General features: G+C 40.1%; 1 protein-coding gene across 1 annotated transcript in view; it reads right to left on the bottom strand.

Annotated features, from left to right (window-relative positions):
* The window catches only part of pcdh1a (protocadherin 1a), a 70,861-nt gene that overhangs the window by 12,368 nt on the left and 31,458 nt on the right, over positions 1 to 27,035 (bottom strand). The window contains exon 3 of the mRNA XM_070844024.1: positions 4,767 to 4,986. Within this exon, the coding sequence (XP_070700125.1) occupies positions 4,767 to 4,986 (220 nt within the window). The remainder of the gene's footprint in view (positions 1 to 4,766; positions 4,987 to 27,035) is intronic.

Raw genomic sequence — 27,035 nt, 5'->3', positions numbered from 1 at the left:
TCATTCATAAAAGGGCTATAGTTAACCATTGTCCATGGTGTCAAAGCCTGATCCAGGTTAGAGAGTTTAATTCTGCTCCAGTTAGGCTCTTCCAGTGACCTATTTGCTCCGAAATAAAAATGAAAAAAAAAAACAATTGGGGAGTAACAAACAGCAGCAGCTGATGTGAACACAGCATAATGCGTGTGCTAGAATGAGCTTGGGGATTATAAGCATATTACTCATGACAACTTGCCTCAGGGGACCACTTGTAAGGACTTTTTTCCACAGAAGCTTCCACAAAACTGCCAGTCCCATGACCTGTCCCTTCTCGGGTGGTGGCAGTTCCAGCAGTGGCTGGCAAAGGCCACTGTGCTGGAACAGGCTGGCAATAGTCTATTCTCCTCAATAGTACTAACAGGCAGGGACCCTGACAAGGCACAACGACATCTGTCCGATGAAACCCACACCCCCAGCACGCTACACTGGCACCCCGGGCAGGGGCCCAAGCTGGCACTCATAGGACAAACAAGCCCCATTAGGTTGATGTTTTGCCTCTCTGCCTGCACAACATCTTTCTCCACCTCTTTCTTTGTTTAAAATGTTCCTCATTCGTAGCACCCACAAGCTAGATATTCACTGGGAACTCGTGATGTTAAAGCAGCAATGGCTACGGCAGCGCTACCCTGTATAATACTGATATGGCAGGCATTGAAAGCGGTGGAAAATCCCTGACAGGAGTTCAAAAAGAACAAATATACAACGCTACATGCATCATCTGAGAGATCTAAGGCAGGGAAATCAGACAGCATAACTAAAGAACCTCATTATCATGCAAATGCCATTTATTCCATTTTATCTCACCCTTCTCAATAGCCCATATGGCAGTGAGTCCGCACAGAGGAAGACACAGGGAGACCTCACGCTGGGCAACTGGCCACATCAAAATTCCTCCATCTGTGGTAAATTGAGTTTGTGTGTGAGTGTGTGCACACTGTAACCTGTCTTCAATCCACCTGTGTCCTTTCGGTGCTAGCCCCCTCATATCACAGCCAAGATGCCTAATCACTGATCCGCGGAAGAGTGATTATTGTCTAGGCTGGACTGGACATGACGGAATTGCCGGTCAAACTTGTGACCCAAGAAAAGGGAAGAGGTTCCCAGATGACTCGTAGCCGGGGATCTTGGGCAACAGAAAGTTAAACAATTTATGTTATGTGTTTTGTGAGTCCAGGTGTGTGCTGGGGCTTAAATTCGCTCAAAAAACAGATTATGGAAGTTGACAGATACCAACTTGCGTAACTGATATTTCACACAGTTCATAGTTTTTGATACTTGTGTCCTTTGAAATGAATGTATTATAAACTGCAAACCAAAATGATGCATCCTCCCTGTGAACCAGTAATGGACACTTTAAATCACTTTTATTTGACTACTAATAAAAATCTGTTCAGCTCTGTCTGAGATACAGTGGATGGACAAATGGACAGACAGACCTCAGTCAGTCTTTGGGCCTCCTCTGATTTCACTGTGCAGGACAAATTGTGTGTTTTGACAGCAACCAGACATACAAGATAAGCAGTTTTCATGCTGTATGAAGCAATCAATTTAAAGAGAATTAAAGAGCTCAGTGATTATGACGAGAGTCTATTAAAATAAAATAGCACTGTAATCAAAATGATTTAGAGGTTTGGGGTGTGATGCAACACCCTCCAATGCAAACAAATACACGCATGTAGGTTTACACAGGCGTACACGCACGTGCAGCCGATAGATAAACATCTCAGATGAAATTTACCAACAGTTGAGCGCTGTGCGCGCTACACGCATGAACATAAGAGTGGAAAATACACATGGGGAAACTGAAATGGAGTGCACTCGAACACAGCCTGAAGACAAGAATTTGAAGAAAAAAAAATGGGAGGAGGGAGCAGCTGCTCAGGCATAGGAAAAAAGGAACTCAACAGAAATTAATTGCTGCAGATCAGCCAGCATACATGACATATATCAGAAATTTTTATTACTGTACTTTGAATCCACTCTTAATTCCAAAGCCAAGCACCATAAGGGAATATGCTGATGTCTAAATCAGTGAACCAGGGACAGTTTCTTCTAAAGATAATTTTCTTTGGCAGTTTTGCCTTTATTGGATAGTACAGTGAGAGGAAACAGGGAGAGAGAGGGGAATATAACATGCAACAAAGGTCATCGGCTGGAACTGAACTAGCAAACAGTTGTGACCACGTTGTAATGTGGCAGGCGCTGTAGCCACACCACCAGAGAGACTGTCACACGCTATTTCCTCTCTGCAAGCCATGCCAATGAACTACAACATATTACTTCAGTCTACAAGAATCTTCAAAAGACAAGCAAACATGGAGCAACATGTAACACAAAATGTATCAACTAATACAAATCAACTAATAACCAGTCTATATTAATATTAGTATGTAACGAATGAAGAATTTGCTCGGACCGGAGCGTCCGTGAAGCTCTGGTTACAGAAGTTGACCGGAGACCAGTCGAATACAGTAAAGATCTGACAGGTGGATCCAAAATGGATCATGAACTACATCGCTCTCTGCCGTAGGCCACTGACACCCAAAATGTAGATTCAACCACTGTCAAAGTTCAGCTTGTATAACAAAACGCACATCCATGTTGATATTTCCGGGGGCCCAGTGATGCAAAGGCTGACAGTCTGGGGTTCATATATTGTGTTTTATCCAACTTAAATGGAGTGACACATCATGCTCACCTACCAATTTTTTGCCTGTCAGTCATCTCTGCTGCAATGAATAAAGCTCGGCACCAGTACAACCTGTCACACTGTCACTCAAATGCTCAAAAAAAGACCTCACGTCACTATTCAGGTGGAGCCGGGGAGGAATTCCTCTGTCTCGTTTGATTTTTCTGTCTAATCCTTCATTTTATGTGGGCTCTTTGTTATCTCCCTGAACGGGGAATCACATTTTAATTAGGTCTATCCTTGGTTAGCACTTCTCTCCCCGTCCTATGTGCTCATCCTATGGGCTTTGCTTCCTTGTCAGAGACTCTTAGTCCCCGCTCCCTGTCACAATCTAACATCTCCCCCATCTTGTGCCATCTTTTCATTCTTTAACTGCTCCATCTCCACTCACAATCTTGCCCTCCTGCTGCTGACAACAAAGAGCACCCTGTCTGACAAAACCTGTTTTCTGCAAAAGGGAAAAACACAATAAAGAGCCACAACAATAGCGAAAAGAAAAAGAAGATGCATATATTACACATCCTAAGTGCAGAGAGCAAATGCAAATAGTCAACTGTTGGCTCCTGGGCTATAAACGGCTCGCCTGTATAGCAGGTGACGGAATCTATCTATTAAATGGCAAGTTAAAGAATCTCTGACCTCTAAATGGCCAGAGGGAACTGCAACATTCACAGGACTTAATTCTCTTCTGCACACCCACCAGCCCCTCCTGTCCTTGAATTATGGCCTAATTGACATAAACAAATAAATAATAAACATTTGCAATAGCTATGAAGAAGTGAGATCCAACACAACTGTCCTGTAAAGAAGCAAATGCGTCACAGCACAAGACGCTACACTAATAATAGAACTTTTTCATGTGTTGTTCCGGCGTGGCGGTGACATACTTTAGCCTTTGATCCTACGATGTTTTGCAAAAAGAAAGTGCTTCAGATTGAAACTGCTGTTTTCTTTTCTCCTCACTTAAATCCTCTCACGATGTACAGACCCATTGACAAAAGCTTCATCACACTGCGACAAAAAAAAAACCTGATTGAAAACTCTATCAAGACCAAGCTGATACATGCCCCCATTTCGTATGGGGCCATCAAAGCCTTATTAGTTACCCATAAAATCCATACCTTATGCACAAAAAGCAGCACCACATGCTTCTCAGATAAAACCATACATTGATACAACAAACTAATGATATACAAATATAAGGAGAAGGGCGAGACGTTAAGGGTGAGCAGCCAATTCACCATGTAAAAGTGTCTAATCCAGAGAGCGGCGCAATGCAAAACACTATAATGACTGGAAATGCACCATGTGAATCACTTATCATAGTGTGTTACAAGACAGGTAATGGATTATGTTTGGCAGCTTAAAGCAGCAAAATTGTTATTATGATACGCAGTTCACAGAATAGCACTTATAGCTTTGGCTATGACTTTTTTTATTTTTAGTATGGACCTATGCTGAGACCATCAGTGTTCAGCCTCTGGATTGATTACTGTGCCTAGAAATTATGGCTCCTGCACACCTAAGCTGCAGTGTAACTAGGATCCAGCTAGCGGCAAGGAAATGCTTAGAGTAAACACAGTGTTGTCTGCACAGATGTCATGGTTCAGATTTATTTAGAGGGCAAATGCTCCATTAGTTGGGCTTTTTAATTAGCACACTTGTGAGAGAGGGTCATTAAGGATGTCTGACAGAGGACCTGCTGATGAGGAGGATGGAGACACTGCTAACTCCGGGCTTGGTGGGACGCGCACACACACAGACACACACACGCGAGCACAGATCTGCTTAAAAACCAATAACATTTCACGCAGTCATCAACAAACACAGCAAGTCAATGCCACGGGTGCCACAACATTTCCAGTCTAAAATGGCCACAGAGCAAACAAATCGCCCACAAATGTTTCCATCGCCAACAACAACACACACACGCACACGCACACGCACACACACACAAAGAGAGCCTATTAGAGTAATTTACATTTAAATACATATTCATAGTGAAAACACAACAGAACGGAGAGGATTGTCATCGTACCATTTTCAGGGTGCTCGGTCTCTCCAATGCTGCCATCTGGAGTGGTTCTCTCGTAGTGGTCCTCAGGCAGGGTCAGAGGTCCGATGCGAGGACCAGACGATGACTTACTGCTGGGAGTCTCCGATTCCTCCAAGCCGCTGTCATAGTAGCTGTGCTGAGAGGCATCCTGCAAGTCCTGCACAGGGTTGGCGGTGGAGAAGGTCACTCGCCGATGGGGATGCTAAAAAACAGAGAGACATCAAATGAGGATCTTCAGACTTTTCCAACTGCACTTTTCCTTTTGTGTGATGGTTCCATGGAGACACGCAGTAGGTTGCATGGCGGCGGTTACAGCTCCAAACTCCACCACTTAAGACTACTGTCTGAATTTTGCCAGCTTTATAAAGTTCACTCTTCTCAAGTCCGAAAATAGTGTTAAATATTAAAAACTCTTAAATATTAAATAGGCTTTTGCACTATTATTATTCTGAAGATTATATAAGGTAGGAATATATGAAGAGAGTGAGGTTATGGACTTCAATAATAAGTCTGTGCAAATTAGCAGCAGCAGAAATCGAATAAATTGAGACAAAATATACATACACTATCAAAATACCCCATCATACACTGCAAAATATTTAAATATTTAAATGTGGCGCATGAGTTTAAATATGCCGTATGATTCTGTTTTGTATATGTACACAATGAGTCTATTTGTATGCAGCACATAATGAATAAGAGGGTGTGCTGTCGAAGAGCTTGTGTTTAGATTAATGTGTCTATACCAGAGTTATTCTAGTTTTGTATTTTTCATTAGTTTTTATTTTCATCTCATTTCTACTTGTTGTCTTCAGTTCAGTTTAAGTTTTGTTTCCAGTGGATTTGCTCATTTCAGTTTGTTTTTATTTTTTAAATGTTTGGTTTTAGTTTACTTTCTTTTAGTTACAGTATTAGTTATATATATATATATATATTTTTTTTTTTATCATTTCTCAGGGGCAAGGTTCAACAAGTTCAGAATTGGTATTGCAAATGCAAACAACATTTTGTGAAGTCTCACAGTCATGTGCATATACCAGTCGCAATAAACAGATGCCCCCTCATCCTCTGTATCTATATTTTATTTTAGATCATTTCAGTTGGTCTTCGTCTTTTAAAGACTAGTTTTTATGATTATTATTATCATTATTAGTTTTATAACCTTGGCCTACATTGTCTTCACAGAGCAAATCCTGGCATGTTGATACTGAATATGACATAAAACTGCGTATCCAAGGTACAGAATGTGAAGAAGTTATTCTTTGTCCATCTTATCAAGAGCTTCAGATGGAGGTGGAGTGGAGTATGTACTGAAATAACAACGCAGTGTATTATTGTTCCACAATACTCAGAACATTTACTTGGATAAAAGTAAACTCTGTATTATATAAGAAATTCTCAAGTCTGGGGACAATGTCAATGCATTTGTATGGACGTGGAAGCAAACATTACAACAAGTGTCACAGAGACTGTGAAAGTGAAAAGCATTATTATTAGTGAGACAAAAGTTTTATTTTCTGAATGTGCCACTGCCAAATTAATTCTGATGACAATGATTGGTATACTAATCAGTAGCCCCAGCGAGCTACTTCCCATCTCCATATTCTAATATTTTCCTTTTACACAGCTTTTGATGTTTAACCGAGTGGAAAGCTAGACAATATTTCTGCAGTTTGACTAAAGAGGAAACCCAAGAAGATCTAAATGAGGCTAACAAAAAGAACAAAACAGAGCTTTGGAAATATGGTTTGTGACAGTCACTGTTTTGCTAGCATTAGAATATATTATTAGAATATAATACTGCTTTTGATGTGATATATTGATGAGATTTGATGAAACAACGGAAGAGTAAATGAGGGAATGAAAAATACTGATGAAATCCTAAATTTGATAGCTTGAAGTGTAGCAAAGCGGCATATAATAAATCATTCAAGATCACACCCTTTATCAAATTGAATGGCTTGTAAATACAGTTAGGAGACCATTAAATTTCCTCTTCCAAAGATCAGTTTTCTAATGGCTACTTACCACCGATCCACAACAGAAAGATGACTCCTTACAGTGCACATGCAATTGCGCTCTTCCCCCACCCCCCACACATGAGCACCTCTCGTAAAAGTCAGGAAAGCACTGATACAGCAGAACAGGCCTGCCTCTGCTGCACGAGCCAGCCCAGATCAATACCATGGGTCTGTGCTTTCTACCATTCAACCACTTTTCTGGCAAACAAATCCATGCTAGAAATCATTCCAACCATCAGCCTTTTAGTACATACACACCAGATATGGAGAAATGCTTTTAGAGCTTAGGTGAGTGCTATCAACACAGTGTTCTTATTGTTAGTGGGCATCAAAATGCTTCCAGAAGCCTGCTCATCTCCCAATCATCTCAACCAGTCACATTTTTTCTCACTGCACAGACGCATCTCTCAGTCTTTCATCTTGCTGTTTTTTTTTTTTGTGAGTTCTGGGTTGCATCATATATTTTTATTTTTTTTTCTCCCAACAGTGCTACGACATCACTACATCAATAAATCAACAAGAAAGCTGTCTTGGACCTCTAGGTTATCTGTAACATTTAATGGAGCTTTAGCTAAATTTTCCAAAGAAAAAGAAAGATTCTCAAAGCACAACAAAGCAATGGCTTTTATGCCTTTGTCGGTGATAGTGATTTGTAAGCCTGGTGCATAAATAAGAAAAAGGAGGGCAATGAGAGGTTTGAGGGATAAAAATATTACATTTTTGTTTTCTTTCTATTAAACATGCTCTTTGATTGGTGCATCTACAGTACACGCTAACATTTTTTAGTGAAGAAATGTGCTTATAAGCTGTGTTTTGAGCTGAAAAGACAAAAATAAGAACACACTTTTACCACTACCCATGGAGAACATAATTGATTGATGCGGACTGACTGATTGTTAGTGTGAAAGTGTGAAAATATACCACCACAGGGTCAATAGAGACCAGACAATTGTGAGCTATTGTATTGTTTGCGTGCGTGATATTTTCATACCATAGCCCTATTGAACCCGACAAATGATATATTTCAATGATGCATTCTTAAAATGTGATTGGAGGCCTCTGAAGCTCCACGACCATTTAAGTGTGAGGGGGCATTTAGTTGTTTAAATATGGATTCTTGCTAAAACTTCTCCTGAAGGCATCACTCTAGAGAGTCAGCATGTTTCCTGGGTATGATAACTAGCTAAGGCTGCAGAGATGGAAAATAGATTTTCCTTTTAGTCAGAGCACAAATCCTTTGCCAGGCCTTGGGGGCTGCAGGGATGCGGCAAGACGGAAGGATGGAAGAGGAGGCTGAGCAGGAGTGGGGAGTTGGTCAGGCAGACACGGACGGCGCTTTGGCTGGAGGGGACAAGCAGAAGGATTAGATTCTAGGAGACTGGAGGCGGGAGAGTGGGATTGTTTGGGCATTGTGGTACGACTAAGAAGCTATGGGGCTGAGAAAGAAAGGGGGGACATTTACGATGACATCTGAATTCATAACCCCATTTAGTTTGGGCGAAAATGGCCTCATTTATACGCCTAATATTACAATCCAAATGCAGATGAAAAGATACAGCAGGATTCTGTCTTTACAAGGGAAGCAAAACACATTTTAATGTAGTAATAAACAGCAATCACCCGGTGCCTACCTAGAGCTCCCACAGCCCTTTGGAGCCTCTTTTTGTTGATAAACTGCCAGAAATATTATATACAACCAAGTCTCACATGGTTGCGACTGAATTTTTCCATTGATACACTGATAACCTGCAAGTTAGAGGCATTCCTCAATGGGTTACTGTATGCATGATTTCCCCCCTTTGTACAATAGCAAACCAACCATCATCCACCACAGGAAGCAGAAGGAATAAGGAAAAATGAGAATGGCGGCTGTTGTTTGTCCACCTATTCACCTCAAGCTATACATTGCCACAAGTCATACACTCACCTACACCTTAACGCCATCACCTTAGAGCTGAGATTGTGATGTTTACTGCCTTGAACAAACAGCACACCTTCACATAATGGCAGCGTGTGCTTTTATTTCAAATTTCACAAGCACCTAATAGTGGTATTTCAGCAAGTCAACTTTGAATGAACAAATCAGCTGCTTGTTGTCAGCTAGTTCGTTCACTTCTTAGAACTGCAGTTCGCAGAAGCTAAAAGATGAAAGATTTTCTCTTCACAGACAAGAAAAATGTCTATTTTATTTATTTATTTTCTTTTTTTTTTTACAGATACTTCACTTTTCTAAAAAAAAAAAGTTTTGGTAACTTATGGAAAGTATGCTCTGCACAAAGAAAGACGTGCTGATTGTGATTGATGTTCCCTTCTTAATGTGGACAACGCGACGTGTAATAGCCGAAATATTCGGATCCAACTTGGAGCCTTTTATTAGATCTTCAGATGAAGAAATGTCACATTAAAAGGCCTTGTCAGAGAAAATACACTTTCTTTTGACATAGTTAGGAGACACACTCAAACAAAAACCTTTTGCTGTGCTGAGCTTGTATTTAAGGTTGTTATGTCAGTTAAATGTACTCACTGATTAACACAAGTATTGATATAGTATAAAAAACATCCATAAGAAAACACATTTGACTTCATTAGCACTGCTCCAGCTGATTTGTACCAGATAAAATATAGATTAACACATGCAGTATACATCTAGTAGGATGAATTATAAAGACACTTCAGTTATTGGTGAATTTAACAACTTCTGAGTTGCCTCTGATGATGACGATTACATATCGAGCATTAAATCAATTGGATGCCACAAGACATTATGGCATAACTTAGCTTGAAACAACTAGTTGTGGTTAATCTTAAATAGACTAAAGTAGATAATGAGTTTGATGATTAAGGCAAGAGAAAACTGCTGGTCTGAACTTAAGGGTGCATTTTAGGTTATGTTGAGACTGACATCTATGTTTCACTTATCAAATCAGATTTAGAAGTCATGCGTGGGTGGGTTGATTTCTGATTTAAGCATTGGTTTTCAAAGTGTCCTGCACATCACCTGCAATCTGACACATAACAGTGACGTCATGTCCAGAAAGCTGTTAGCCCTGTTAGCTGCCTGCGACTGCTGCGAAAAACATACATCAAGCACCTCTGTCACTAATGTTGTCTGGTGTGATGGAGGACCTCTGCACTGAGACAAGATATTGCTATGGTGTGAAGAGTGAGAGGATACATCTCCATTATTCACCCAGCCTGCAGCTTGCTGTTTTGTGTCTCTGTTGGAAAAATGCACCACCAGTTCGCGAATGTACTCACGCCCATGTCGTTTCCACAGCAACTGACGCAGATGGGTTATCGTTAATGGTTATATCTAATCACCTGCAGATAACAGTCTGGGCAGTCTGTCCCAAAGATTGGATTGGAAATAAAAAATAATGTATTGGCCTAAAGCTTGAATAAAGGGACATAAAGGGATTCCTGGGGCAAATAGCTGTGTCTAAGCAAGAAGGAAAGCAGTGCGGAGCATCTCTATTGCCATTGCTGATTTGCACCACTGATCCCTGATGGGACAGCAGACCCTCTGCTCCTGTGCTCTCCCACAGCACTAGGTTTTAGGTCCATTGTAAATGCCCCAGAGCTACCTGACACCACTCTGCTGTCAGGTGCCCTGTCATCCAGCCAAGCCTCACTGATTGCCAGCGCACAGGGCTGCTGGTACTTATGCAGATGGGAAAGCTTTTCCATCTTCTCTGACACTTTTTGAGCAGACTTCCAGCAGAGTCACAGGTGAGTTAGATTTAGTGTATGAACCTCTGTCTCACATACTTCAAAGTCTGCATTTGGGTTTCGACTGAACTGCATGTGAGCATTTGTTTATCAAGCACGTGACTGCTTTGTCTGCACTTTACCTTCCTTGTGGAAATCATTCCCTGGCATATATTGTATTTCACAGCAAAGGGCGGCTTAATGGCTATTGCCTATGGTAGGACTAAATACACTCCATAAAGTGTAGTGACAGTGGGATAATAACCTGATAATAAGTAGATTTGATAAATATAACTAAAACAATAATAATAATATCATTATAGTAGAATAGTACCCTGCTAGTTCTCCTACACAAGCAGACCCATTTGATATGAATTTTAATAACAGTACATCCTTTAATATCTAACCTGAGATTTAAAGCTTGAGGTAGCATTTAATCTTTGAGGCAATAACCTCTGAATGTTAAGCCAAAGTGCTTGATACCCCATTTATGCCACTTTGATTGCATCTCTATTTATGCTGCTCTGACTGCTTGCTAAAACATATCTGGATCAAAGTAAAAATGTGAGTAATTTTTATGAATTAATTATCAATATAATCCTTTTTAATCAATCCAGTTATCTATGTTCTTCCAATGACAAACAACAGTGCGTGCTAGATTGGTAGAGTAGAGTGAGTAAAAAAAAAAATAGATGATGTGCTACTTGCAGTAAAACTAATCTAAATTTGCCCCTCTACATTTCAGAAAAGAATATATTATTTTTCCAAAAGCGGAACTAATCAACAACAGAGCAAGTGCCCAAACACTGTATTTAAAGAGAATATCTTGTTACTTCCCATGTTGCAATGTATTTGTCACAGTCAGTTTGTTCACAGATGTTTTCAATTCTTTATAACACAGAGGTACTGTTTAAGCTGAGTCACTGTGACTATGCTGAATATTTAGAATTTTAGTTGGTGGAGCAAAGCCCGACAGGAGCCTGAGTTTCCTAACTTTGAAGAAGACACATGAATGGGAGGTAATAACCGATGTTGTATAGCAGCTTGGGTGCAATTTGCAAAAGGAAAATACGGCCTCTGCAAAGTTAGGGTGCAGTATCTTTTCCTCTAATAAAAGTAAACTGGTAAAATGGGAGGCTCCAAGGTAAATAATGTGGTCTTTATGTTTCACGCAGAGACAGGTAGAGAGAAAAGAATCTATGCAGCATTTCTTTTAGTTCACAATAGAGTATTTATAAGCAGTTGTGAAGCCAAAAAGCTATGCTATACTCTAACAGAATACCCTTGACTTTTGAAGCTGCAGGAAGCCTATGTGGCATTGTTTATCAATCCTGAGTTGAGGTATGTTGTATGTGCACTGGTGCTAGAAGCCAGACTTTTCCTATTGAATCACAGTTATGTGTCTCTCAGATATTATGAAATGGGTTTTCTGCCCATGTTAAAGGAAACGGCTGATGTCTCAGTGCCCCTGTGATATGAAAAATTCAATTTAAAAGGATGAGAGAAAGAATGGTGCACGGCCTATTTTCATTCCCCCACACTGAGAGATATGAGAATGATGTTCTGTTGTGTGGAGGAAATGATGCCAATCGTACTGCAGAGAAATTCCTTCATAATTCAATTCAATTTCATCTAAATCCCAATGGCAAGCTCCTCTGCCAAGGAGAGGCAGAATGACAGAGACAAAAAGGGAGGGCTAGAGACTAAGATGGAAGAAGAGGGACTAAAGATTGAGACTGAAACAATGGAGAAATAGAGACAGAGTCAAAGAGAGCAGCCAGACTCACTAAAAGGTAAGAGGAGGAGACAGCAATACAAAGTGGAAGGGGGAAGTGGATAGAAGAAAAATGTTATAGTAATGATTAATTTTGATCACTGTGGCATTTTAAGTATAGCCAACTAATTTTCTCTAATTACTTCTCCGCAGCGTCTGACAAAAGCAGAGGAAATCAGTTTTTTGGTTGAGATCTAACAGGACAAACTGTGAAGTACTGTTCAAACTGGTAGACTAGTGCATAGTAAAGCTGTAGTATATACTGTACATTTGCTGTTATTGTAAGTCTAGCAGTAGTTACAAAATGTGCTTGTAAACTCTTTGATAGCCTGTGAGAGTTTCCCCCGAGTGTGGGACCCTGAATTTCCATTTAGTTACAATGTTTGTGAGTACATCCCGGCTCTGGCATTTTGGGCGTGTATGCAGGAATCAATGAGCTGCTGCCTCTGAAGGCACAGAAAAAATGAGCTGCACCAACAAATATGACAATGAAGAAGTGCACCTCTCAGTGTATGCAGCAAGCATAAAACCATAAAGACTGAAGCAGTTGCAAAGGAAATGCATATGGAACTGTTTTTATTTTCCACTCCACCATTATGTCCTCCATTCTCATCCCATCTACCGCTCTTTCTCTCTCTCTCTTTCTCTACAGGCGCACACACACACACACACACACACACACACACACACTCCCACACACACAGTTGTTTTTGTAGGTGCAATAGCTCCAAGGCAAGCAGCGTGGAATTGGAGTCTTCAAAGAGTCTTGGATTATCAAAGAGACACAGCTACCAGAAAACTAGGGGACACGCTGGAGAGGGGGGGGAGGGAGGAACATAAGCGAGAGGCGGGGAGGGGGAAAGAGTGCAGAGGAGTCAGCATGGGTTTGGGTGGAGGATGAAGTGATCAGACAGGGGAGGGGTGGGGGTGAGGGGTGGATAAAGACCAGAAGTCCCTTTGTTCACGTACTGTAAATGGAGAGGAAAAAAAAGCCTGGACTGAATGCATTAAAAAACAATCACAGAGACCTTAATGGTCTTGATAGGCAAGACTGAATTCGCATTCCTCACTGTCTGTGCCGCCGCCTATTCTTGAGGTTTTTTTTTTTTTTTTTTTTCCCCCAACACAGAGAATTTTATTTCAATGGGAGCACTGGCCTTGAAATACCATAATGTTGTCACAGTAAAACCAAGTATTACTGCAGCAGGACCCACCATGTGTGAATATAGCTGCCACATCTAATGACAAATCTGACTGTTCACGCCATTCCATATGACAGGATGTGGGAGTGCTGGTGTGAATGCATCACCCTTCGACAAAAAGCTCTCCGTCAGCCCCTCTGTCCCACAATGAGCTATGGATGTCTTTTTTTTCCATTACAAGAACACTATACTATAGAACACATTTCAAGTCAGTGTATGAAACCGATTCCAGTTGGTTCATTGCTGTCAGCTGCGGGGCATCATCCAGCAATGATCCGGTCCCACTGGCACTGCTACCGCACATGAAACCTCCTACCTTCACTGACCTGGTTTGAACTAAATTACACTCATTTAGTGTATGTTGAGTGTGTAGAATACTCCGACCACACAATACCAAAAGCTAATCAACATCTTAATAAGTAATCTTCCTCTCTACACACAATTCATTATGACTGTGATTTGTGTGTTCATCCATTTGGGAATGCTTTGATGAAGAACATTGTTTGTTTTGACACAGGCAAAGGAGTGCAAGCTTGAGACTAAAGGTTGCGTCCGAGCAGCGCAAATTGTTGAACTCTTATCAAAAAAATAGCACTTGTACCATTATCTGCCACATGTGCGGATGCTCTGCGATGGCTTAATGGCTTCAGTTAGTGAAGGCACACACTGTATACAAGAACATAACCACATAACCCAAAAACTGCATTAACAGTTCAAAGTCCAAGTCCATAAAGTGGAATCCTGACAGCTGTTTCTAAGCGACAGCTGTTGCGGTGAAGTGCTGGGATAGTACACATGCAAAATTAAGAAATAAAAGTAGGTGAGAGCAGGGAAGAGCAGAGACAACTTAGGAAATTGATGAAACACCTGCCAGTCTTAAGTATCGCTACAGTACGGCAGACTGTTACTTCAACAGCTTTTACTCATTATCTGATGATCAAATTATCATTTCATGTGTGCTTCAGTCGAATTAAAATTGATTCATCACTAACAGTCATTTCTTTGAGTTTGTGAGGGTGTAATGGAAAAGTCAATATACATAGAGAGTCAGAGCTGATAAATAATACACAATATATTTTGGTTAATTGGTATTTTTCTGACATAATGAAATAAGATGATGGAATGAGGAAACACAAATGTAATATTCTTTGGTGTCAAGAGAGATTTGGAGGGGAGGGATAAGCTATGGGGAAGCCACAGAAAGGATCAGTGGTAAAACTTAATTGGGAAGGGCACAGGATTAAAATTTTGATTGGTTTAGGGTTTAAATGGTGATGTCTTTCCACTGACACTCTCATTGTCTTAAACTGTGGGGACTAAATATGCTAATATGAGCTCAGTGGGCCCCCCCAAAAAAAGAAAACTTACAGAATGAATACACTTTTCACAGTGATTTTACAGGGGTTTGCGAGAGATGTGCTGCTAGACACACTGGAAAGGAATCAGTGTTCCAGAAAACAGAAACAAAAAGTAAGTAGACAGGAGAAACAGAGGACACAGGATGCAAGAAAAAAGTAGAAAAGACAGCCAGAGGAACGTACTGTTAAGATGGAAAGGGACTGCAGAAAATATTTTCTGTTACAATGGAAAAAGGAAAAAAGAAGTGAAAGAGAGAACAGCTTGTCACTGCTCTTAGAGAAGGCCTAGGTGATCTAAAGTAGAAAAGATTTGACCAAAAGAAAAAAAAGAATGACGTTATGAAGATGAGAAACTGAAAGTGAAATTCCACAAAAAAAAAAAAAAAGATTAATATGATGGAGGAGAAGCTTTTTTAATGGTTACTCTTTGGGCCAGTCTGCTACAACTTTTAAAGAGTCAGACCTTTTGACCTCTCGCATGTAACAGAGTTTTAATAATGCACTAGGAAAGTTTTACCATATCAGTGTTGGGTTTTAAACACTGAATGGCTGTTAAATTTTACTCTGTTCATCCATACCCCACCCGGCTTTAAAGTTTTAAATGTCTCATTGGCATTTATCAAAATAATTGTGCATTCTAATAACTGTTTCACAATTACCCCAAACACTTAAAATGACATTTATACCATTGTCCTCTGTTGTCTGTGTTCCTACTATCTAATATACTGTATAGTACTCTGTTAGTCTTTAAGTGTTTTTTTGTTTTCCCAATGTAAAGGGTTCAAGTTCAGGTTCACTTGTTCAGCTTTAAAGTTTCATCAGTTTCTCTTTAAATGATTAAGCGCAATAAAGCTCTGTTCATTTTCCTGGGACCCAGACATTAACACTCCCTTGGGGGCCAAAGCGTACTTGCAGCCTAAATAATTTCCAGCAACCACAATAACGGTTGTATTTAGAAGGGAACTGTTGTGAATTAGAGTGACTACATCGTACCCTGGAGCCTGGCCAGCAGGGTGCAGGGTAATCGAGAAGCAGGAAAGACTCCAGGAAATAGACAGATGATTAGAACCCTGTAGTACCTACTGTATATAGACTAATCTTTGTTTGTGTTAGGGTGAAGGTTGGTTGGCTGTTTGCAAGGTTGTGCTACAGCTGTGTTTGTTTGTTTCACTTCTTCACGATCCCTTGTCACTGAATTCTACAGAGATTGCAGTAGTTATCTTTATATTCTGTAGTCGTGAAGATCATAATATCCAACTATAACCAGGGATTCACATCATCAAACATGAAAAACATGGTGACAGTGATTTTAATACTTCCCAAAATTTGGTTTCATTTTAAAACCTGACACCATCTGACCTCAGCAGGATATTTTGGGTGGCATATATTTGCACCATGTGACTCTGCACCTCTGAAACAAGAACGTCTTTTCCCTCTTTGTCAAGCTCCTCTGGTGAGAAACAGTCAGAGCTGCACTGGTGCAGACTTTACTCCATTTAACAGGAGTGAAAGGAGCTGAATTAATTGGCCAACTCGTATCACAACTATGATGTGTAATTTATCCTAATCTGGCTTCTATTACTCCACTGCAGGTACTTTTTTTTTTTTGGTCATACCCGAATGATCTAACACTCCTTGAGCCAACATCTGGGCTTGAAGTTTGAAGTAGGGTCCCTAATTTATGCCAAAAGCAAGAGAAATCAAATTTTACATCAATGTCTGGAATTGGGCCCCAAAGTTTGTCAAATCACATCTGGTGATGCTCTATAATGTTGCTGAGCAGACGCTTTGGCAGCTTTGCAAATTGTGATATCTGTGTGTGTTTGGCCTATGGGTTCAGAGCCCTCTAATGGTCAACTGCAACTCTATCTTTTATCTGCATAGTGCCCCAAGGGCGAGTTTCCAATTCAATCTCCAAACAGCTGCGATCCTAAACAAAACTGTTTTAAAGGCAAGCAGAATTTAAAGACAGTACCTGAACAGAAAGACACGAAAAGAAGTAACTTCCCAGCCTGCTGAGGGTAAAGTGAACATGGTCAAAGAAACATGCCTATTTGAACTATTCGGATGAATGCCACTGCAATACTTATCTTTTTTTCCTCCTGAAAGTAGGGTTTATTTGGTATCAACGTACATCCTTGTCTGACATGGATTAAGGCTGATATTTGCAGTTTACAATACCTTTTCGATTTGTTTTAGCTTGCAAGCAATTGCTTCAAGTTCTGTGAAACCAATCAATATTTACTGTTTTTAAGCCCAGAGCAGAAGTTGCACAGTCACCACACCTTAATAGCCGTCTGTGGGCCAGTATACACTTTGTCAGTGTGTTCATGTCAGGAACGGAAAGCAAGGAAAGCTCAATTGAGCAAGTTTTACGTCAAGTGCCCACTTAAATGTTCTGCTACTTCTTGAAGTACATACTCATAGCAGATTGTACACTGTCAATTGTCTTCTTTCGTTTACCTCCTCTCTCCATTCCCTATAGCATACGGTAAAGTAAGCATCTTCCAAACTGTCTCTCTGAAAGACATATCAGCAGCTAATAACGCCAGAAGGGAAAGATAGACAGGGAGGAAGATGGGCTGATGAGGGAAGTAAAAAAAAAAACAGGCATGAGAGAAATTAATCCTCAATATCCACTCCCTGCTGGGTACCTTATTGCCTCTCAAACTTCCCATCTTCAGAGTTAATATCTCTATTGCTGCAGCATCTGGCTGAGAAGCATGCATATACTTTCATTTGTTTGAACTGGAACATAATTGGATTGGGGAGAAGGATGAAAAAGCCTTCAACCATACTTAAATTTTTTTTTTTTTTTTCTGGCCATCCTCTAATATGTGCACGAGAATGTGTCTCAGCGTGTGTGTGCGTGTGCAGGCACATGTATGCGTTGCTATTAATAGCAGCTCTCATGGTCTCGCCTGTCTTGATTTGTTACCCTGCATCGGAGATGTCCCGATTTGCAATACATTCTGAAAGTTGGACGATTTCGGAAGTGTGTCTGCATCTCATTCTTGCACTCAAAGTAATCCTTTCGATGCAACTGGATGGGGAGCCCTCATGCTCTTCCATCTTATCAAGGAACTGAAAAATCATGCTTAATTAGATTCATAGTGACCTTTTTCATCTCTGGCTACAAGCACCCAGTCACTGCTGAAGCAGAATGTGTTCTCAACATTGATCTTTCTGCAGATCCGGGGATTGAGAAGAGCCCGGCGCAGTGAAACGAGGCAGAAAAACAACATATCAAAAATCATCAGATGAAGAGATTACTCTGTTTGAGTGAGCTGCTCTGTGTGTTGAGGCCTTTAGGAGTTAGCGTGTTTTTCGTGAGAAGAGCTCTGTAATCCACCTACTGCATCTCAATCGTAGTGCAAACAAACTCGCACACAAGTATCGAGTCTTGCCCCCCGTCTCACTGTCCATTTGCCTTACGCGCACGTGTAATCCGACTGTATTTCTTATTCCTATATTCTCCTTTCGCTTCCCTCTACCCTGCTTTCCCCTTCCCGCAACGGCAGCCAGCAAACGAGCAGTGATCTTCCTGCAGGCCTCAAAGATGATTTACAATTTCCATCCTGAGCACAGTAGACGCCCTGTTGATGAAGCCCGACCATAGCGATCTGCCATTTTCCATTTCAGGTGTGTTGTGTGTGCTCGGAAGATACATAAATACATACATGCATTTGCAGCGCACGCCGTCAAAGCTCAAATAAGTTTACACAGTTAGAACATCCTGTGAATCCCGTGAATATCAACAAACTGCCTTGACTACAGTAATATATGGAATCCTTATTTTGAAATCTTGAAAAATATGAGCAGATTTGTTTGCCACCGTCTCTCTGCAGCTTTGGTAGCACTGTGGCAGAACAGACTAGACAGTTGATAAAGATGTGGTATGATATTGATGACAGATTTGATTAATCTACTGATGGAATTTTGGTGGAGTGCTCCACAATGGGTTTTAGACAGAGCCCCAAAGCAGAATATCTAGTATGAATACTCAATACTGCAATATCCTTTCAGAGCTCATTTCAGTCATATCTGACATATTTATGGCTCATCATGTCATATCGTAGCCATCAGAATACAAGCACCATGAACCATTTAAATACTGTGGGCCATGCTGTCATCTCCTGTTAGTAACATATGTCTGATAGATGCATAAGAAGAGGCACTCAACTTGATTCTTTCATTGTGCTGCGGAGAAGCTTGAGCTCACAGTTGCCAAATTTACTGGCAGTCATGATTTTTGGGAGGCCTATTTAGTTGAATAAAAAATTGACAGCTTTATATTGAATGGATAGAGTGCATTTTCCTATTCTTTCAGCATAGGAAAATGCACCAAACAGGAGCCTTATCTGGATACAGAGCGGTACGATATCTTTTTTAAAGAAGTACAAGTTAACAGTTGCACCCAAGAAATCTATAATGATCCTTTGTGTGCACCTTAAAAGGAGTTGCCTGGCAACAGAACTAGAGCTCTGCAGTGAATTTAAGTGTCAAATGAAATACATTTGTAATCCAAAGGAAACATGGATTAAATTTTAGACAGTAGGAGTGCCTCTTGGACAAGATTTCAATAGCTAAGGTGGGCAAAGTGAATTGGAAAAAGGCAAATAATCTTCTACAGCTTAATAACTTTCAGAACAGTGACTCGTGGATACCTGAATATGAATGGCTGAATGAGCACAGAATCAAGCACAACTAATTAACTGTGTGGCTTTAAAATGGGTTGTCTTAATGGCTGCTGTTATTCACCTGCCTTCAGCGGGAATCTATGAAATATCACGAGGGTGGACGTGAGGCTGATGAATCATGATAGCATATAGATCAGTGTCATACCTTTTTCCTCTGAATTATTGATTAACTCATACACAGAGCTGCCGGGTTGAAAAAAAAAAAAAAAAAAACATTTCCTGTTCATACTTAGCCACTAAAAGCCACTTGATAAATATCACATCAAAAGGGAGTTGGTGGAAAACAATGCTTCTAATATGCTTTATGTATGAACGAGATGAAAAATCAGAGAAACACTCCCCCCAATTCCCCTCCTCTTGGTCTAAAGCCACACACACACACACACACACACACACACAAATAAATGCTCATGTTTTATATGTCAGTCTGCTTATTTTGTGCTAAACAATGTTAAGCATTTACACAAAGGGACCCAAATGAGCCTCTGATTGAAGATAGAATCAGTGGCCAAGCAACCCATCACAGAGCCTCTCAATCCCACATATGCATGATTAATACATCAAACAACATCAATATTCCTTCCTCTTCCACTTGTCAATGAGCACACGCACGCATACACACCCACGTCCACAGCATACAGACAAACCCACCCGCACACACACCCACGCACACGCAGACACAATGTATCCAAATCCTTAAAGGACTGCGCATGAACACACAGACGCTGCCCCCTCCATCATGGTTAATACATCAAACAGCATTAGCTTCCTGGATTCCTGAAGCTTAGACAGACACGGTTCTGACAGCCCATGATTCCTCACTGGCTGCCTCCCCCTCCAGCTTCCCCACTTTCTTTATTCCCTATGAAGTCTGTTTGGGTGGTTACAGAACATGCTGCCAAAATAGATTCACTTACATATTACCTTTGCTTTTTGTAAGCTTGTATAATGTCATGTTAGAAAGCCATCTCTACAATAAGATGACACTGCTGAGGAGCTTTAGAGGCTTGGGAGACGTAACAATAATAACCACAAGCCCTGATCAACAAACTCTTTATTTCATATGATTTCCATATTCTTCTGACATCAGCAGGTATTTATAACCACATATATCCAAGAGTTGTTTTTGTTCCGTCACTTCATGGAAGTAAAACCAACAGGCCATCAAATGCATTCAAATGTAACCTTTAGAATTCAAATATTGTTTTGAATTTATTTTTTGAGCCAGTCATACCATAACATCAATGAATACTCACTAAATGGAGAGAGCAGGTGGTCAATTGGATCATGGTCTAATAAAAAGGACATTCATTAGTATATCTTTAGCATAAAGTGCTCTGTAATTACCATGACAGGCCTGTATCCTTACAGTGCTGCCCTGCATATGATCTCCATTTCATTTTACAGGGCTTTCAGTGGGATATTGATTTGATCTCGACTTTAGAGATGCGAGCTGTTGTCTCACTATAAATTAGTGAACCGGAATCTTTGACTTTCCTTTAATGAACCAGAAGGGAAGTATTAGTGCCAGTATATCTACCTTATATGACAAAAAAAGTTTTTTGTGATGCTTTTTAACATCAAATGAATAAACATGCTGTTCCTTCTAGTCCATCTGTTTTCATTTCATTGGCAGGCATAACATTTCTGAAAAAGACCTGCAATTTTAAGCCCATTATTCAACTTATTACAATACAAACAACACCGTACTGTTATCTGCAAAGTGGTGTTGTATCTTTTGTTATCCAATTATTTTTTTAGGGTGACCAAGTGATTTTCGAGTGAGCTTCTTAGACAGATGCCACGCTGATATTTTCCCACAATACTTTCATTGACTTTAAGTAGTAACGTTAAGGCACTTAGCAGATTGCCTCGTGATTTTGAATGGTTTCCAATGAGTATAACTCCTCAATAAATACAAAAACAAAGTGAAAGGAGGTTGTGTGTGTTATGGATAGCCTACTGGGCTGCTGATAGTGTAGCTTAAGTGCAGAGAGACTCACACGTGGTCTGCTATACTGCAAATCCTCAAAAAGAGGATAAAGAGGCTTTAAAATCACATTTACAGCGCAGGAGCAGCATCCCGCTGATAAATACAGATCATGGTATTTGACCCTGTCCATCAGCACACTCAAAGGCTCATGGCTTCTGCACTGTAGAGTCACAAGCCAGCCTTTGTTACTAACAGATACAGGGCAACACTTCAATAACTCTAAATAATAGCAGCAGTTTGCGAGACCAAGGGAACAACTGGGGGCAAGTCAACTGTGATTTTCCAAAATTACGTTCAGTTATTTGACCTTTTGTTTTATCTATCAAATGAAAAACATGGTTTTGTTTTAAGTCTCAGACTTGTGTTTGAAAAAGCCAGAATGCAGAGCCTGAACTATGTCGCATGCAACACAGATCGATGTGCTTCCTAAAAGCCAGCATGCCATATTTGTTCCCTCATAACAGTCAACAACAACCTTAGAAGTCAATACTGATCACCATCTGCTAGACATTTTCAGTACCACCTGAAAAGAATTAACTTCACAAGATTACAGAAATCCAATGGAGCATGGATCTTGCTCCTCTAGCCATGGGCGTATTGTTATTGCAAAAACCCATAACCAGCCGTATGTTCCTGAGACGCTTCCAAAGTAATATGAAACCCGTGACCTTTATTTGACCAATATGTCACAAAGGGCTTTTTAGTTAATAATACAAACAAGATACAAACTGTGTGATAAGCTGTGGCTATGCACAGAAAAATAACCTCCAGTTTAATAATATCTGGCGGAAGATAATATTCTATATTTATTGATATTTATCTCTGCAGAAGGCTCAAAGGGTATAGCTGTTTATGAATTCATAGTTCTGTTTTCTCAGAGAGAAAACACTCAAAGCTGTAATGAATATTATTAATGGGTATGGAAGTGACTTTTAAGGGAGAGTTTGTGTTTTATCAGCCCTTAAGTTTCATTGATTAGAAATACTCTACTGCCCCCACAATCTAATGGGAAGAAGGAGTGTGGATTGGCTCTTAGTTGTCTGTCCACACGTTCATCATGCACATTATTTGATCTGATTTTGACAAAACGGAAGAAAATAAAGCATGTAATACCTTACATTACATTATCGGGCCAGTGCACACTTCCGACACTTTCCATGTACATATAACACATTCTGGGACAGAGTTCCAAATAGCTGCATCTCTTTATAGTTCATATCATAGAGATCCACATTAGCTTGTCAGGAGGGAATTAAATAATTAAATTAGATCATCACACACAAGATGACATCTCGTGTTTATCTTGTTTATGTGACAGATACACAGCATAAAAAAATCAGTGAAAAGAGTAATGTCACAGTCACTGTAGTATTTATAATTCGCAGTCGTTGTCCCAAGATGCACTTTCATTAAAAAAAAAAAGAATGTACAGCGCAATGAAAAATACATAATGCAACTGTACAAAACACAAACTATAAAAGATACAACAATGAAAGCACCAGAAAAAGTACATAAAATCCTAAGGAAAGTTGCCTGATTACACTGCAGAGCTGTTGCAAATTTGCTTGAAAATGGCCCCTGGTAGGAGGCTTTTTAAGGTCTGCAGGAAGGAGTTCCACATATTTACCCCGTGAGTAAAGGGAATTCCCCGATGTAAGTGAGCCAGAAACCTTGAGAGGTCTCATCGTTTCACTGACCACACCGAGCGGTTATATTAACATTTATAGATACAGTAAGTTTAGCATTGCAAAGTCAATGAAGTTGTCGTGCTTAATGTCTTGAGAACATCGGAATAATGAGGTCTTACTGGCTTGCCATCGGAAATCTTTACAGTATGAGATCTGCTGACTACTGATTGTCTCACGAGCCTTGATTGTTTTAGAATACGCTTATAACAACTACCTTCCACAGCAAATTAAACGCTAGAAAAATCATTTTATGTGTAAAACAAAACTAAACATCAAATGATTATTACAGCCTGAATGTATTTCAGTTGAGTATTCAAGTTAAACCTTGCATTTCCACATTTCTAACTGAGAATTAAACATAAGACCAAGATCATTTTTCAGTCTTTTTACAGTCAATTTTCATTTACTAACTTCAGGCAAGGACCATGCCCTGGGTGAAAAGCTTATCTAAGTGTTACCAAATATGCCACAATGGTAAACAACATAGCTCTGCTACTTACACAAAGCTTCAGCTAAACAATAATTTTCCTTATTTTCTATGTAAACTGACTTACTGTGGTTCAAACACTGTGGATCATCAGACAGGCCTGGGTTGATAACCGTGTTATTTGATGGAGATAACGAACAACCACTCCAGGAATTCAGCTGTGTTTTCTTCCTTCAGACATTAGAGGCATATGAGAAAAAAAATAGCTCTATTTCCCTGGTGGCATTTTAGTGACATTTTGATGTGAAGTGTCTCTGGTGAGTTGGGCAGAAATGCAGTATATACGCTCAAATAAAAAATCCTCTAGCCCTGATAACCACCTTGTATCATCTATCTCAGATCGATTGCTGAAGCCAAAATCCAGATGACCACCCTGAATCAATAAGAGGAAATTAAATGTGTGTTCTTCACCTAATCTTTAGCGTTTCTCTCATAACTAAAGTGTGTTTTCACATTGTGCTGCCGGCTAATGCTGCTGCTGGGCTGATGGAGGCAGTGGCAGGGAGGTTAAGTTTTAGAGTAAATACAGCCATGGCAGGTTTTCACGAGTGTTGGAGGTGGTTTGTCATGCTTTTCCCCTTTCCAAAACTGAATGAGAACAGAGCTGGGTGACTCATTGGCACTACAGTAGTAGGTTCCTGCTTTATTTATGAGAGCTGGTGGTTTTCTCCTGCGTGTCTCCTAGGCCCAGTGATTCATGAATGGACTAGACAGCCTGAGCCTGCAATTGTGGAGGTGCATTGGGAGCAGTGGATATTGAGGATTAATTTCTTTCGTGTCAGACTGTTATTCCCAACCCCCATCAAATCCATCTCTCTCTTCCTCTCCATCTACAATGACTTTCCCATTTCTTAGTTTAATAGTGTGAAGCACAATTATTTGTCTACTGCCTGACAAATGGTCTGAATATTACGATAGACCAACCCTCTGATATACAGTAGTATATAATGTTGTTGTTGGTGGTAATGATTTACACACCAGCACTCAAATTCTAGCTTGTTTTTTAAGCACATATAGAGTTTCATTACTTGCACAGTGGACCAAGGCAAGAACAGTGGGCCAATTATCCCGCAGAGTGTTGTAATCGAAGGTTCAAAGAGTGAATGAAACAGTGTATCTGGCCACACTGAAAAAAAAAAAATGCAGTTAAGCTCAATTGTATTCTGGCTGTAGCAGGGTCTGGGCATTTTCTTCCTCATTGACTTAACTGCATCATCCTGGTGATCAAATGGGGAATGCCCACACGTTTGATTGGCTCAAATGACGAAAATCATGCCACATCCTGTCACAGTTGGAAGTGTTAGACAGTTAACTTGAAATGTAGCGCGTGTCTCCAGTTTCAGTGACACGGTAGGTGTCCAGAGGCGTCTTTGAAATAGATGAATATGTCCTGGTTTCAACAGTACATGTCCCCAGATATTCAGTTTTGGCAGATTGTTAAATATTCCTTTCTATGTAATGTTCCTTCTGCATCCTGACCCACAAAAATCAAACCATAAAACAAACAGCTATAACCCCATGTGGGGTTATTTCTGCAGCTGTTGATGGTTGCTCAGCTGCTGACATGCCAGTCAATCACAACAGAAATAGTTTGAACCATCCTCACGACATTGATTCTGAAGCTCCTGCTGTCTGACAGGAGGGATTGCTGACATTTTGCATTTCACCTCACCAAAGACAAATTGTTCAACGAAGACCTCTAGCTAGACTTCCTTCATCTTTGGCTCATATTTAGGCAACTTATGATAGTCAGAACAAACCTCAATCTCTGGTCTCTATCTCTGTTGCACATGAAAAAAATGTACTATATTTTCAAAGTACAATGGGTGTGTGTTAACTCAGATCATTTGCTTATTCACAAGTATATTTATATCATACAGAGTAGTACAACTTTATGATATCATTACCTTACAGTTACTCTGGTTTCACCAATGAGATCTACCAGTACAAATGATTTCAAAAGGCCCAAAAAAGTATTGGCACTAACTATAAAAGAAGCAAGTGCTGCACACTTCAAAAGTCTATTTTCTACTGAGCCAGTCATTGTTGTTATTAGAAAGCTTCCTGGCTGATCAATGTGCTAATCTGATTTATAAAGAACAAGATGTATTGAATTTGGCAATTACCAAGAGATGTTCAAAATGACTGCAGAGAAGCTCTGTGCACACCCACAGAAACCCATTTTGTGCCACAGCCTACTTTTGATCTGTGAGAAAACAGATGCGGATCTGTAAACAGCCTTTGCATTCTAATCTAATTTTGTGGTATAATCTCTTCTCCCATAGTTCTCTTATAGTTCAGCACTGCCATTGTCAGATCTTGCTATTATGACTCAAGAGCATGGCATATCATGAGTCTATCTGAGATTTCTGCAGATCAAGGTTGTTCACCTCTGCTTCATATTATCATGCCTGACATTGTTAAAATGATTTCCTGAAAGAAATTACTTCTCAACGCTAGGATTTGAAACTCCGTTATGAAATGAAGTAGTTAAGCTCTCTGATACACCTCTCTGGCATTGTTAATATTACAAGATAAGATAGAGGCTTGGAGACTAAAACAGCATGAGAAAGAGCTCTGAGATGCAATGTTACATCCAAACTCTTATTTCTTTTATTAGATATGATCATTATGACTGGCGGTTGGCAGCTAGGATGCAGCAGATAATAGCTGAGTGAAACTGCCACTAGATGTATGATAATAATAACATTTATTTTGATACTTTTTAAACTCAGTCTCTAGCCTTGGACCCACGGAGCTGTATACATGATATGCTAATATGAAGAGAAGGAGGAAATCTGTTTAACTGGGGTCAAGCCAGAGCTTTTGATTTTGTTTGCCAGTTACAGCACGACATTTGTTTGAATTCCCAAATGGATTGACATGTACTGTGACTACTGCACCTCAGCTAAAATGAATGTCAGATTAGCCAAGTATCTGTAAAAAATGATTTTTTTTCCCACCAGATAACTCCCACTGGAAAGAATAAGAGCGGCTTTCCTCAGTCTGCAGTCAGACCTAACTGAATAGCCAGGAGGGCTATGATGAGAACATAACCAACAGGACTCAGATAGCCCTGGAGCTAACAGTGGGTTTATCATAAGATAAATATTAGAAGAAAGAAATGGAATAATTCCAAGCAGCAGAACAATGTGACCCAGCCACTCTCTCTAACCATAACATCTTCTTCTTCTACAGCCAAGCAAATAATAAGACAAAATTTCCTTTCCTCTCCTTTTCACGTCTCACTCTCTCGTCCTGGTGCTCCGTCACTCACTGTCTGCGGTCTGTTGGGTGCAAGAGCATGTCTGACACATTTC

This window comes from Pempheris klunzingeri, chromosome 14 (assembly GCF_042242105.1).
Source record: "Pempheris klunzingeri isolate RE-2024b chromosome 14, fPemKlu1.hap1, whole genome shotgun sequence".
Taxonomy (NCBI): Eukaryota; Metazoa; Chordata; class Actinopteri; order Acropomatiformes; family Pempheridae; genus Pempheris; species Pempheris klunzingeri.
The sequence above is the reverse complement of the archived record's forward strand: the minus strand, read 5'-3'. Positions and strand labels throughout refer to the sequence as shown.